Below are 15,671 nucleotides of genomic sequence, written 5' to 3'. Positions count from 1 at the left end.
TACAATGGCATAAGTAATGCCAAATGCTAAAACCACTATATAATTTAATTTATTACTTGTCTGGCCATTAGGGACAAACATGCTGGCAAGAGTAAAGCACTCTGTGCAGTTATTGAATCAGAATGAAACAGAATGTCAAATTGTTAGTTATTACAAGATTTTTGTGACGCTTTTGGATATATTGATGAAAGCTCTGCCACTTTTCATTTTTTGGCATTGCACATTATGGTAATTCCAAAGCAGTTTTGCAAAAGCAGAGATATTATTACAAGCTCCCATCATTACCAAATGACCTCATTCGTCATTTCACTCTTACATATTGGTTCGCCCAGGGTGACTATTCCCTTCCACTTTTGTGTTTGGTGGTTTTCAAATTATTTAGTACTAAATCAAATAACTACATTTTTTTTTCTCACAAGCATTTATCACTTTATACTCAAAAGTATGTAGCCTTTAGGATGGGGTATGCTGCAATTTAATATCATTATATGGGATTTGACATTGAGTTCACACAATTGTGACACCTAATCTTTACCTTCTCATAGAAGCACATGTTTATCACAAATATGGATATTAAGTTTCCTTTAATGATAAGTTATTTTTTTCTGCTTTCTAGCCTTGATAATATCTCCCAGATTTTCAATGTGGTTTAAATTAGTCAAGTTTCCAGGCAGTTGAAGTATGTTTATCTCTTGGATGAAGCTCTTAACCTTTTGTGACATTTTGAACAATCCAAGTTTGTGTTCCAGTATTTTTTTTTTCAAGTCTCCGTTTTATCGAAAAGATGGTAATGTTGCGTACAGTCGAGGATAAGATACATCAGGCATCATGACACAACAAAACATCGTACATCAGGCAAGACACATTCAAGAGAGAAGACAGTACAAATATGAACCTCAGACATCAAAATGTGCCGCACAAGCGAAGTGGTCAGTATAGCAACAACGGTATAATACAAACAATGTCACAGATGTAATGTTACTGGAACCGTCTGTAGGCAGCATCGTTCCGGAGAATGTCAAGATCAAATGTATAAACCAAATTAAACAAATAAAACAATAAAAAACAAAGCACGTAATAGCGAATGTACAGTAGGTGGTATGTGTGGATGCATGGGTGAATTGAGAAGTGAATTAATGGAGACATGAATGGACAGGTAGATTACCGTCAGCGAACGTCCGCAAAATGAAAGTGGTATAGCGAACTATAGAGGCGGGCAGAACCAGTGGGGAATATGAGAGGACAAGCTCACATGGAGAGAATACCCACTCAGATAGCGTCTGGGTCAGGAGGGGCATCAATAAAGTCACCCAGTACAGTGCGGAAAGATGGAGAAGCCAGAAACTCCCTCCATGGTAGCCATTTTAGCCCGTTTTTGTAGCCAAAGCCCCTGGAAGTCATGACCAAATCCTCCATCTGGCAAATAAAGCCTACCTTCTAGCCTGCCTCCAAAAGCAAGGGATGGTAGCCCTAGCCGCGGCGATAAAATGGATGGTGAGTGACCGCTTATAAGCACCCATGCTAGAAGGGGTGTGGTGCAGCAATATGGACTCAGGGCTGGATTGGAAATCAGGGTCATCAACTGCCCGAATCACCGCAGCTACAGCCGCCCATAAGGTTTGCACCAGGGGGGCTTTGCCACCATAAGTGCAAATAGGTACCTTCGTCAGTCCCACATCGCCAACAGGACGGGGAAACGTGTGGGAGGAAGCGATGCAAGTCGGCGGGTACCCTGTACCACCTGGTGAGGAGCTTGTAAGCCGACTCCTGCAACTTACTAGAAATGACCCCTCTAAGGGTGAGCAATATCATCTTGTCCCATTCGTCCTGCTCGAACGTGCGGGTCAAGTCCCTTTCCCACAGACTAAGAAAATATGGTTTCCTATGGGTACGGCATGACAATTTTTTTTTATAAAGTGTGGATAGAAGGTGGGAATGTCTGGAGGAATCCATATATAGTAACTCAAACGGCGTCATCGGTCTAGTCAAGTCGGGAGCGGGGGACAGGGAGGACAGGAAATGTTTAATCTGGTGATACAGAAAAGTCGCCCCGAAGGGCACGGGCGCATCAGACACAAAGTCCGATATGGGGCCCTTTCTCGAGCTGGCACAAAAAGCTGTATATCAGTATGGGTCAAACCAGGGAGGAAGTCAGGGTTGGACGAGATGGGGGTCAACGGGCCAGGGCAGGACGTTATTGGGTACTTAGCAGGATCCTATGAAAGACACGGGGTGATAGTCGGGTGTCTCGGTGGGTTGGGGAAGCGATGCGTCCGCGAAAGCCAAGGTACAGCAGCAATGTCGTGTGGAAAAAGGGAATTTTCAATTTGGACCCAGTGCTTATGTGAGTGAGATGACCATTCTATAACCCGCCGAAGGTGGGAAGCAACCCAGTAACCCTCGATGTCCGGGAGGCCCAACCCGGCACACTCCTTAGTACCGGTCATGTAAGAGAGAGCCAATCTAGGGGGACAGTTGGACCAAACATATCTCGTAAAGGTCCTAGTCCACCGTTTAAGGAAGGACTGAGTTAAATAGACAGGGAGAGTTTGCAGGAGATACAAAATGGGAGAATATTCATTTTGAGTACGCTTACCCTCCCAAACCAGGAGATGTTACTGAAGGACCACTTCCTCAGATCCGCTGAAACTGACGCCAGCAGGGGTGCAAAATTCAAGTCCACCAGAGTGGACAGGTCGGCCGGAATGTGCACCCCGAGGTAGATCAGGTACGTATCCGTCCACCGAAAGGGGTAGACGGCCTGGAGCTGCAGTTTCACGGGGGGGGGGTGGACATGTATGCCCAGGATCTCCGATTTCTGCAGGTTAATCTTATATTGCGCTAGGTCATGGAACTGCTGCAACTCTGAGGTAATGTGTGTGAGGGAAAGCATTGGATTAGTAACGAAGCACAGCATATCATCGGCGTAGATTGATATCTTGTAATCCTGATCTGCCGCTGAAAGGCCCGAGATATGGGGGTTGGCCCGTATGGCATTAGCCAAGGGCTCTAACGTAAGAAGAAATAACAAGGGTGAGAGGGGGCAGCCCTGTCTGGTACCGTTGGCCAGAGTGATTCTGTCAGAGAGGGAGCCGTTAACGCGTACATAAGCCGAGGGTGAAGAGTACAGCGAGCGAATGTGTTGGAGGAACCTGGGGCCCACAGCCAACTTGTCAAGGACACGGAAGAGGAAGGCCCACGAGACCCTATCGAAGGCCTTCTCCGTGTCCGTGGATACCAGGAGGAGGGGAGTTTTGCGCGCGTGGGCCAGCGCTACGAGGTTTAGGACCTTTAGGGTATTATCCCTGGCTTCCCGACCGGGCACAAACCCCAATTGGTCCCCATGGATACACTTGGGGAGGAGAGGATTAAGTCTAAAAGATAAGATTTTGGCCAGAATTTTAAGGTCAGTGTTGATCAGCGAAATCGGGCGGTAATTGCCACAGATTTCAGGGTCCTTGCCCGGTTTAGGGACGACTGTAATGTGGGCTGTATTCGTTTGGGGGTCAAGAGGTGACCCGTCAGCTAGGGCGTTGAAAAAGGTCACTAGTTGGGGGCCTAGAATACGGAGAAATTTGCTATAATACAGTGGGGTAAATCCATCCGGGTCAGGGCATTTGCCCTTCGGTAGGGATTTGATTGCTCGCTCCACTTCCTCCAAGTTGAGCCCAATCCTATCCTCAGCAGTTAGCCTGAGCTTTAGGTGTTTATCTAGATACGCTGCCATACGATCGAGTGTCGGTTCGTCAGGGTCCTTCCCCCCGCTCAGGTTATAGAGTTCAGAATAGTAGTCAGAAAAACAGCGAGCAATGTCCCTCGTTTGATGATGCAACGTACCCGATGCGTCTCTAATCTTGGGTATGTAGGTGGCCGACCTTTTGGCCCTAAGGGCCCTGGCTAGTAGCTTTCCAAGCTTGTCGCCCAGTTCATAAAAATGTTTCCGCTTAACCCTGGAGTCCAGGAGGGAGTAGAGGTCGGCGCGGAGAGCCTGGAGCTGTGCGTGGGTGTCATGAGAGAGAGTAAGCTTATGTCGGAGCTCCAGAGCTGCTATTTGACGAGTGAGGGAAATAATGGACAGGTAGTCCAAACATTTCAGTTTGGCTCCAAGCTGAATAAGATGGCCTCTCATCACCGCCTTGTCGGCCTCCCAGACCGTCGGAACCGGGGTACCTCGGGCAGAGTTATCCTCAAAATAATGTTTGAGGTGATCCTCGAGTTCCAGGAGGAACGTGGGGTCATTTATCAAGTTGGCATTAAGACGCCAGCACCAGACCTTGGGAGGACAAGAAGGGAGCCGGAGAAACATATGGACGGGGTCGTGGTCACTGATCGCCTGCGTCCCAATAGAAGCGGAATGGAGGTAGGAAAGGTGATGGTGGGACACGAATAAGGCATCAGTACGCATGTATCTGTTGTGCGGAGGGGAAAAGAAGGTGTAGTCGAGGTCAGTAGGGTGACTGGCCCTCCAAGCGTCTACTAATTGGTTAAGGAGGAGCATCCGTTTTACTTTCTTAATTTTAACGTATGGGAGATGGGACGTACCTGTCGAGCAGTCAAGTCTAGGGTCCAGAACCATGTTAAGACCCCCCCCAAAAAATCGTCAGTCCCTCCTGGAGGTCAGCAAGCTTGGACAGAAAGCGTACTAGGAAAGGTATTTGGTCCTTATTGGGGGCATAGACGGTGGCTAAGGTGATCTTATGTGTACCCAAAAAACCCTTAAAAATCAGGCTCCTACCCTCCGTATCCCTCCAGGCATCAATAAGTTGAAATGGAAGGCTTTTGTGCAATAAAATGACGACGCCCTTGGTTTTGGTAGTGGCGGAGCTAGAAAAGTATGCCGATTGGAAGTGTCTATTTGTAAGCCTAAATTCCTGTGAAGCCGTGAAGTGAGTTTCTTGGAGGAAGGCTATGTGGGTTTTATAGGATTGGAGGAGCAGGAACAGTTTTGACCTTTGCTGGGGTTTATTCAAGCCTCTGACGTTCAGAGACGTACATTTAAGGTGATTGATAGCCATAGGACATTAAAGGTCAAGGCACAGCAATACGTGGTGACGGTACCTCATAGCATCCAAAAGAATACAATATGACAGCAAAAAGAACAGAATACCGTACGTGCATAAAAACAATAAACAAAAACCGAAAACAAACTGGGCAACGCGAAGCCCTGATGTAACAACATCGAGTATTGAGCCGAATGACCATACTAGTGGTCAAAGACCTAGTACCAAACCCAGAGGGCAGGGTAGGTAGGCTCTGGTAGGGGTGGTGAAATAATACAAACAATGACGTGTCGTATCGACAGTGGGTGAAGGTAGCGAGAGAAGGTGCAAGAGCACCCTCTCCGTGTCAGGTGGGTAGAAAATGTAAATGCGATAGTGTGTATGAGTGTGAGACGAGATGTGCATGTATAGGAAGGACATCAAAATGAAAAGAACGCATATGTATATATACATATGTAAAGAGGAAATAAAAGAAAAAAATATGATCTGTGGTGCATTGTAACAAAGGGGTGAAAATAGGAATCCACACCGTAGAAGGCACTCAACCCATGAACGGTGATATGTGGGTCCACACCTGAGAGGCAGTAAGCCGTATCAGGACGTAGAGGACCGCGGGCGTGGAAGTGAGTAAGTGTGTGGGGTCGTGTGCTTGCGGAGGATCGAGAGCCTCCAGATGTACCGGTGCAACCTGGGGAAGAGGAATCTCGTATCTTGTGAGGTGAAAGTGAAGGCTAGTGGGAGAACCCTTATATGTGTGTGAGGGGCAAGGGTGCTATGTGTATGCGTGAGTGCAGAGCCGCATGAATATAAGGGGTACCAGGCTCCAGTGTGACAGATCGGGACAACAACTTAAATCGGTACACGGGGGAAAGAGGAAAGAATCAGACAAAATAAAATCAAACTGTAAAGCAGACAAGATCGGCGGCGAGTCCAGAACATAGTCAGAGCTGCAGAGCGTCCGTAAGGAGACCGCCAACAAGGAGACGACCCAGGAGAAGAAAATCCAGCTGCCAGGTGCAGGAAAAAGCCGCCCGGTCGTCGTCGTATCATAAGAACCTGAGGAGCACTGGGGTCATCAGAACGGCGAGCCGGCAGGAGAAGGAGAAGCGAGAGCCGTATAAGAGCCAGACCCTGGAGCGGTTGCAGCCTCGAAGAGAGTGAAGACATCTCCCAGGTGAAGTCATAAGGACCAGATGGAGCAGTTCAACCGGGTCCAGCAGCAGTGCGAACGTACGATCCGGGTCCACACAAATGGTCAAGAGCCGAAGAGGGGCCGGTGGTGAGCCAGAGGGAAAGAGTCAATCTGCAACGGTGGGTGGAAATAAAGTACTAACGTCTGCGGTGTGGTGCAAAATCAAGTCGCCGGAAACTTCGGTCGTTTGTGTCGCTGAGGTCTGGGCGACCAGTCCTTAGACGGATCTCGTAAACGGGTGGGAGCAACCAAGGTCGACTCCTAGTCCGGTATAGCAACAGGAGGCAGGTTCAGGCTTTTCAGAAAAGAAGGGGCATCCGAAGCTTGGCGAAGGACGACCGTGTCAGAACCTTTTCGAGCGATTAGCACAAACGGAAAACCCCACTGGTAAGGAATCGACGCCTCTCTCAGGGCCGCCGTCAGTGGTTTCGGAGTGCGTCTGGCCTGTAAAGTGGTGGGGGAGAGATCCGGGTAAATTGTGATGGTATGGCCGTTCCAAGTGGGATCGCCCCTTGTCCGGCAGGCTCTGAGGATGCTCTCCTTCACGGTGTAATAGTGAAGTCGGCAGACAACGTCTCTCGGGGGGCTGGTAGCGTCGCCTCTCGGCCTGAGGGCCCTGTGGGCTCGGTCAAATACGATTTGCGTATCAGCAGGGCGCTGGAGGAGATCATTGAAGATAGCCTGAAGTGTCGAGGCAAGCGTGTTCAATATGCTCAGGAAGACCGCGTATACTGAGATTGTTGCGCCTGCCGCGGTTGTCGAGATCCTCCAGTTTCCGGGCCAAGAGGGGCAGGGTATGAGAGTGTTCGGACACTTGTGTAGATCCATGCACTTGTGTGCATCCATGGAATCGGTAATCTTCGCGGCATCTGTCTCCACCGCCGCCACGCGGTCACCGAGTTGCTGTACGTCGGCCTTAAGGTCAGACAGGGCATCGCGGATGCCCTGAGTGGCTCTCTCAATAAGCGGCACCATCTCATCTTTTGTCGGCAGGAGACAGAGAGTGTCCTGAAGCGAGGGGTAATCTCGGAGATCGGAGCAGGAGATGTCAGGGCCCTCAGCGGTCGAGCTGGCGGCAGAAGGCGCCATTTTGTTGAAAGAGTCCCTGGAGTCCTGGTCTTGAGATCCTTGGAAATAGGAGCGGACTGAGGTAAGTGGAGGTTTATCCTTGCACCCCGGAGGCTTGGGGGTGCCAGGGGCTTTGTTTGTCTTGCCCATTGCGGTGAAAATGCATGCTATTTCGCCGAAGACACGGAGAGGGTTAGCAGAGCGAAAGACCTAAGCAGCCATCTTCGTCCGTGGCTAGCCACGCCCCCCGCAGTATTTTTATCACCATTCAAATACTGTCGAACAATTCTGTGTCTCAGTATTTTCATATGTGTATAAGGGTTTATCATTCCTGTGTTTTACAGTCTGTAGAAGAAGCTCAGTTTTTAAAGGTGTACCATGACTTCTGATGAGAATTTGATTATAACCTTGCCAACCTTGTCCCTCCTACTGGTCCAGCTTCAATAAATCAGTAACAGTTTCTTCAGCTGTCAGGTCCCTGAAGGTCTTATTTTTCTGAGGATTAGTTCTGCTGATTTGTCCCACTAGTCTGTAGTAGACAGTTTGTGACATTTTTGTTGTTGGCCACACTTACCATGCCTTCTTCTGTGTATACCGATCCTGTTTTAGTGAGACATCAATGATCCCTGAAGTCCATGGTTTTGCCATACCAACAACCCCTTAATCTCTAACACTAATTAATATAACATAGTAATTTAGGTTGGAAAAACTCAAGTCCAGCAAGTCCCAAAGAAGGTATTAAACTTGTCACAGAGTGGCACAAGTTAATGCAACTCAGTGCTGCCAATCTCCTGTGCGTTCATTGCCTTTTGGCTGAAACCATTGATACTGGTGGTTGCTCTGCAAATAGTGAATTTGCTAGGGGTCAGCCTAAGGTTATTGGTGCATGGGTGCAGTATTTCTTCAGCCCCCCTACTGGTAACTAAAACACACACATATACTAACAAGCAAACTTGATCTCCCTGCTCACCCCAGCTCAGCTAACCCTAGCCACAGCCCTGGCAGCAACTCTCACACACTTCAATGCTATATACTAACATATGAATGCTCTACCCCCATATAGTATCATCATATGCTCACACATATGCTAACACCATTCAGCATCACACTTTAACACCATACACTTACACACAAACACACACACTCTCCCTACCCCTCCCTTTTACCTCACATGTAGCCCAATCTTCATTGTAGCTGATGCTCTCTTTGCGAGCTGCAGTGCTGTTGCCACCTTACTACTACAGGGTCACATAACACGAGTTACATGAACCGTTGGATGCCTCGTTACCGTACCGAGGGCATACCTAGAGTATTTCGCTGATCTCCCCAACTAGCCCATTAACACTATGGAGGACTGTGCCGAGTCAGTGTATGACAACCTATCATGATGCTCAGCAGTAAGGACGGTAGTGCAGAGAGGCCGGCTGGTAGCACTGCCATGGTTTAGGCATAGGACAACACCAAAGGTTACTACGGAACGGCAGAAAGACAACGAAGGTGCCATTGTTGTTTATTATCCCCCTGTCAGAACCATGGGGAGGAGACCGGAGCCTGCACGACTAATAGTTCTGACCAATTACAATGGTGCCTTGTCATTTTTTGAGTTAACTACAGCCGATTTGCCATTCTGACACAGATGTGGTCCACAACCAATAGCAGATAGCAACAAATATGAAGCTTAAGGTGCATAAAAATAGAAAAAAACATAATATGGCTGCACTGCAACAGATTAGTACATAAACCCCTATGCAATTTAAATAGAACAAACATTTATAACTTATATGTAAACATAGATTAAATATCTTTTTTTCTGAAAAGCTTTGATTTTCCACACTGTTGGCACCACACAATACATCTTTTGTCATATAGCATTTAAAAAATGAAACAGTAAAAAATCTGAAATTTTTGCAGCTATATAATAGGCCAGGTGATACAAAGTTGACTTTTATGTACCTATGGTGACAAATTAATCCTTTAACCGCCAGTTACACATTATGGTATTATGTCCCCTGCACGCAAGGTGTTAATGGTTAATATACCATGTGGGAATAGCTTTTACCTCCCTAAACAGATGTGTGTTTACTGCTCTGGCGTTTAGCCTAATCGCTCTTACCTTATATATAAAATGAAATCAGGTGGTTCATTCGCTAAATTATGATGTCCCCCCATAGAGAGTCACCCTTTGTGCTATTGTTTAACCTGTGTAGAAAAAATAATCTGTTTATAATATAGCACCATATTATATAATTTAGCATTTGTCAAGAGAGAGAGCCTTTCAATGTGTGCTTTTTATCCCCTATGATACAGAAAACTGGTGTTTGTTGTTTTAGAAACGTTTTTCTTTCGAAATGTAAATGAGAAACATGTTTTCATTCCTTCTGTGTTATCAGTTTAACGGATTACATCGTAATTAAGTGCTAGTGAACATTTCTGGGAACATTTTCAGATAATGTGTAAAAAAACAAATCCAAGCTATGCATAACACACGATTTGGGCAATCAAATGCATCATGTCTACGTTAAGGATTAGATGTATTTTACCTTACTCAGAGTTGCTGGATAATTCATTCCTGTGTAATTCTTTGTACACATTGGATTAGTATAGTATTCCAATTTATATTCTACTTAATAAGACTAATTTATTTTTTAAGGGATAAACACAGAACCTGTGATATCCATACCTAGCGACATCTGCCAGCAGTTATTCAGCAGCATCTCCCATACACTGTAGTGCAGATGCCAAATCTTACTTTATGCTTTAGATTTACCTAGGTAATCGATTCTAACGCGACGCTATCATTTTATATAAAAGCTCAGTCTCGTTTTAACTATAAAAATCCATTTTTGGATGTCCTTCCAACATTCTTAATTTTCTGACCTTTGTTCATTAGATTGCAAAATTGACAATACATTTTAAAACATGTTAAGACGAGGCTGCACAGCCATCTCGATTAAAAATCATTGAACTATGTGTTTTCAAGCAAGTCTAAATATAATTCCTGTCCTGTTTGAGACTCTTGAGGATTGGAATTAGGCAAGCCCTGCCTTACGATATACCGGTACAAAAAGAGAAGAGGGCCCGGTTTTGTGAGCTTACAATCTACTGTATTGCTGTATTAAACGTATGTATTATAAGTGGGATATGACATTTAAGTGGTCCTACATGGCACTGTCCACAGCTAATGTTTGCTGTTTTATTGCTAGCAGTTGGCATGTGAAAAGCAAAAGAGTGGGTGTACACCGCGTTCTTTCAATATTTTCCTGAGGCAAAGTTAATTCAGAGATAAATGGGTTAAATAAGAAACATGGTGCCCATCTGCCAGGTGTGTGCGGTTTACATAGTTTGTCACGTTAAAGTACTTTGTTGTTTCCAGGTGTCCCTGTAAATCACATTTTAATTGTGCTGTCAAATGTTACCCAGCAAGTCATAAAAATCTAGCACCAAATAAATATTAGCTTTACCATTCACTATACAAAAAACAGACCATTTCTATCCTTTGCTGTTCCATCCGTCTCTAGATTGTAGAGTAAATGGATGGCCGCTCTGCATCTGTTTCTATTAAATATATTGTTCTCAAGATAACACTTAAAAATTGACTTGGATGTATCTTAAGAGCTTCTTAATGGTGTTCATCTACTAGCCAGGTAGAATGACCTGCAATGCTTTCATCATTAAAAATACATTTACCGTAATTTTGAGTTTGTAATGGATCCTTTAAAATCCAGATATTTTGTTCTTCTGATACGTTTAAGTGGGACCAATCCACCAGGAAATGGTGCATTTAATGTCATATGAGCATACTAAAGCAAACACTGCAGGGATGAATTAGCATAGCCGAGAGTTCTGTACATGGCGAGTGGCTCATATGTGATGGTTGAGTAAGATAGCTGTCTGTATTTGTTGCACCCTACATTCTGGATATTAGTATGATATAACTATAGAAGACATTTCGAGTGCAAGCGGTAAGAGGGCTCCAATCTATATTGTTCACCTTTCATCTAGGTAACAGCTTGAAGATGATATTTTACACAATAAACAATAAAAAATATTCTTCACTAGTCTAATACTCATGCATGCCAAAAAGTATAACTGATGGACAATAGAATGGCATTCTAAATGGTTGGGACCCTTTATTGTGCATATCTGTAATCAGGGCCGGCCCCACAATGGAGCAGAGTGGGGCAATTGCCCCAGGCGGCACTTTTGAAGGGGCAGCACTTTGCCGCCCCGCGCGTTTTTTTTGTTGTTTTATTTTGAAGCGTAGGAGAGAGGGGGGTGCCGAGTGGTTTACGCTTACCCGCTCGGCGCCCCTCTCTCTCCTCTGCGAGCCCTCTAGCTCTGTCTCGGTGCCGGCTTGTAATGCTGAGCGCCGGAAGTGATGTCAATTTCCGGCGCTCAGCATTACAAGCCTGTACCGTGGCAGAGCAGGGAGAATCGCCGCTGGACTGTTTAACGCTATGGGGGGAGGGTAGATAATGGCGTCGGCGAAGATTAAAATGCCGCCCCCCCCTGGTGTCGGCAGGGGGGGTGGCGGCATTTTAAACTTCGCCCCAGGCGGCATTAGGTCTTGGGCCGGCCCTGTCTGTAATCAATGGATGACATTAAATAAATGAATAGATAAATAATAATCTGTGCTGACGTGATGAATCAGATGATGTCACCCTTACGCGTCATTATACAGCTATATGCGTCATTTGTCACAAGCTAACGTTAGTCTAGCTGTCTCAAAATATACCTTCGCAACATCCACTATTGCAAAAAATGGTAATTTATTCAGAAATATTTACTAAATCTCATCAACTGCATGTTTTGTGTGTTGAACATATTTCCCAGCATGCACCCGACCTCTTGCCATTCTACTCAGGTCACATATTTTTTAATCTTTGAAAATATTTAATAGCTGGGAATTTAAAGAATGTTAAATGTGTTGCAGTTAGGTTAAAATTCAACACCAACGGCATCCTTGGAACTGCTGAAGCATTTCAGAAATGCTGCTGCAAAATATAAACATATTTCGATGTCCTGATACTGACTAATGTAAACGTGCTTGTTGAAAGATGCGCATGTATGTTAACCCTGTGGATCCCTTTTTCTGCAGGTTATATACCGAGCGATGTCCGCTCCTTACTCCTTTGAAGATCCTTACAGTGAAGAGGCACAAGACCAACTGATGATCACCAACTTACGAGTCCAACTTCTGAAGCAGCAGACATGTCCATGCCAGACCAAGGATCCTGAAGTTAAACCTCAGTACTTGGCACACTATGCCGTCTATGATTTTATCGTTAAGGGCAGTTGCTTTTGCAACGGGCACGCAGATCACTGTGTACCAACAGAGGGATTTCGCCAAGTCAGAATGATTAGCAAACTGCAAGTGGTAAGTATGCAAGTGCAGAATGAATTTATCTTCATTTTATACACACTTATCTTTCTATAGAATAGTATTCTGGAAACTCCAGGACAGCCAATCTCCACAGAGTCTTCCAGAGATTCATAGAACCGTTGCCTTGTTGAATTTAATATCACAGCCTGAAACATTCAGTATAAATAATTTTGTAGGATAAATTTGCCTTCTCATAACATGCATGAATTGAAACTACAAATCTCCTGTAGACCTGGTTGCAATGCACACTTTATTGAATAAACCCAAAGATGTGTACAGAATGAGACAAAAGTTCCTCTTAAATCATACATCACATTGGGATTTCAAGAGGGTGACAGAGTAATAGCGCTAGTTGAAATACTTTTTTGTGATCTGAAGCTATATCGTTCACAATTTTTTTTCTGTGTAATTCACAGAGCAGCAATTTCCCAGGTAGCTATTAAATTGTTATTTTAGTGAAAAGCGCTTGCGTGACAGCCAACGAACAAACTAAAGCCAGGAGCATAGCTTGGAGAGATGTTGCAGTCATTTATTGTGTGCGTTAGTAATCAGTAGCATATTTGTGTGCTGACATTGGTGGATCCAGGAATGTCAGATGAAAATGTCCTAGAGTTTCTTTTAAGTGTAGTGCAGAAACAATTGACGTATTCAAGTGAAATATAAAGTAATTTGGATGCATTATATAGTGGTATGTGTCTCCTTGTCTTTAGTGGTGCATGCATTGATCCGTATGTAAAGGAACTTTTCCCAACATGTGTGGTTTGCCACTTATGAACTTGCCTATTGTTTAGCTAAATAGGTTTTTATTCTATACTTGGGAGGGCTAGCAATGAGGGCAGTGGGGCTGTTCTGATTTAAACATCTTGGGCTACTACCTGAAACTTTTTGGTGTTCTGTTGGACACATTGGGATGCCAAATGGCTTTTAATGGCTTGCTATAGATTTCTTTTGTCTATATGTGTTTCAGACAAGACTGGAAAGTACACATAAAGTGTGTTTCCTGACAGATATATCTTGGGCCGCTTTAGTGCTGGGATACTTGACTGGACATGCCACTCCAGCTGAATGCTGCCAGACACCACCTCTCCCTGACTCTCTGCCAAATCTAAACATATTTTGTTCTATTCTCTGTGAGAATCTTAAGTAAGGACATCCTTTGGGATAGGCAGTGCCAGCTATGTGTTTTTGGCACACGTGAGGTCCTTTCTGATTAGTTGTAATTATGCAGAAGAAACGAGTGCTAGTCTGCAAGTCAAGAGGCTTGTCCAGTTGAGGGAGAGGCACAGCATTTCCCCTAAAACTCTGTGGAATGTCATGTGAACTAGACTGTGGTTGGTGCCAAACTCCAGACTAACTTCCACTTTTAATGTTCCCTGAAAGAAGGGAGTTCACGCAGGGTTCACCAGATAGGAACTCTCTCACAGTAGCTAGAAAACTAGGTGTCTGTGCATTGTCCCAGTGTCTACTGATGCTGGATACCTTTCTTCAACATATGCCTCCTAATTTCAGAAATATAATTTAAGTTTATTCTACCATTACATTGGCAGTAGAGGGGGCTTATGTACCTCCCAGAGGTCCCTTGGGGACAGCCCCTCTTTGAAACTGAAATCAATATGCTCATCTTTCCACCCCTAATGTATAGGAATATAAACAGAAGAAAATATATTTATAAATTGAATTATGAAAATAAAATACATTATTCATTTTCTTAGGGCCTTAGTCTGCACAAGCAGACTATGGGTACCAATGGGTGTACAGAAATCCACTTCCCGGCACCATTTTGCCCTTCAAAAAAGACAACTCTGTATTAAACTTGGTCAACCTCACTTAATAAATATTTCAGTAAATATGAAACACAGACATGCTCTCGAATAAAGTATGATACATGTAAGACTATCATGATCTTCTAGGTAGAAATTAAGACCAAAAATGCATGTCACGTGACAATCATATTTATTTTCTTAATCACTGATACAAAATTTGCACAAAAACATTGACCAGGTGGTAAAAGTTATCCTCAATGAGTATTGGAACCACTGTGCCGAGAGAGACAGATAAATGGTAACCATTTATTATTATTTTAGCAGTCTAAACGATGATTTTGGCGACAAATAAGCCTCCCTCTTTCTAGCAAATAATTTAGTGATGACAAAATGTATGGTTTCTCTCGTGTGTTGGATGCTTTAAGCCACCCCAATAATGTAATCCGTACCCATCACTCATTCACTATTCATCATGTTTAGCATGTTAGTACTGGGCAAAATGCATATGTTTCTTACCCATTCTAACTTGCACAGCGTATCGTCTTGTGCTTTTCCCCATATAAATAAATTGTAAAATATGTTTGAAACATACATCGTTAAGCTTTATTTATGATCAAGTGGTGGTTTTGGCTTACTGTGGCTTAAAATTGAATATGTAACACACACACAGGCACTGTAAGAACTAGAACCTCTGAATTACTTGTGCACTAATATTTCAATCTCATAATCTGGAACAAAATCTCTGAATATAATGTAGATTCCAAATGGAAGCTCAAAACTATGTGATACGTACCAATAAGACCAAGTTTTAAATTAACAGAGGAAAATGAACTGGTAGAAGACAATTGCAGAATATGTTTTTAGGATCAGGCAATCAGGCAAGTCTTTTAGTATATATGTATATGTCAACACTTCAGAAGCCATCATCATAGATACTGTGACAGACACCATTGAAACTACAGGACACAAAGTTGTTTTTATTTAAGGGGACAGATATGAAAGCCTGGGTGCGAAGATTTGCAAATTGGTGTAATAAGTTCAGCTTGCAAGGAAACTGGGAGGAAAATAAAATTGATGAATCTTCTTAATTGACCTAGGAAAATGATTCATGGCATTTTAAAAACCTCCCAAGTATCCTTGTATTTGTTCGCCAGGAACCCACACCCATGAACATATTCATCCACTTATCTAAATGGCAACGTGACAATGAATTAGTAAAAATATCAGTGTCTGGGTGTACAGCTCCACATACAGACGCGTGCTGA

General features: G+C 44.1%; 1 protein-coding gene across 1 annotated transcript in view; it reads left to right on the top strand.

The window, feature by feature from the left end:
- The window catches only part of LOC149299819 (netrin-4-like), a 54,072-nt gene that overhangs the window by 17,851 nt on the left and 20,550 nt on the right, over positions 1–15,671 (top strand). Inside the window, exon 2 of the mRNA XM_089486130.1 lies at positions 12,359–12,637. Within this exon, the coding sequence (XP_089342256.1) occupies positions 12,359–12,637 (279 nt within the window). The remainder of the gene's footprint in view (positions 1–12,358; positions 12,638–15,671) is intronic.

Source organism: Sceloporus occidentalis, unplaced genomic scaffold (genome assembly GCF_023333645.1).
Source record: "Sceloporus occidentalis isolate IW3139 unplaced genomic scaffold, rSceOcc1.0.p SCAF_28, whole genome shotgun sequence".
Lineage (NCBI taxonomy): Eukaryota > Metazoa > Chordata > Lepidosauria > Squamata > Phrynosomatidae > Sceloporus > Sceloporus occidentalis.
Note: the sequence above shows the minus strand (reverse complement) of the source record. Positions and strands in the feature narration are given on the sequence as shown.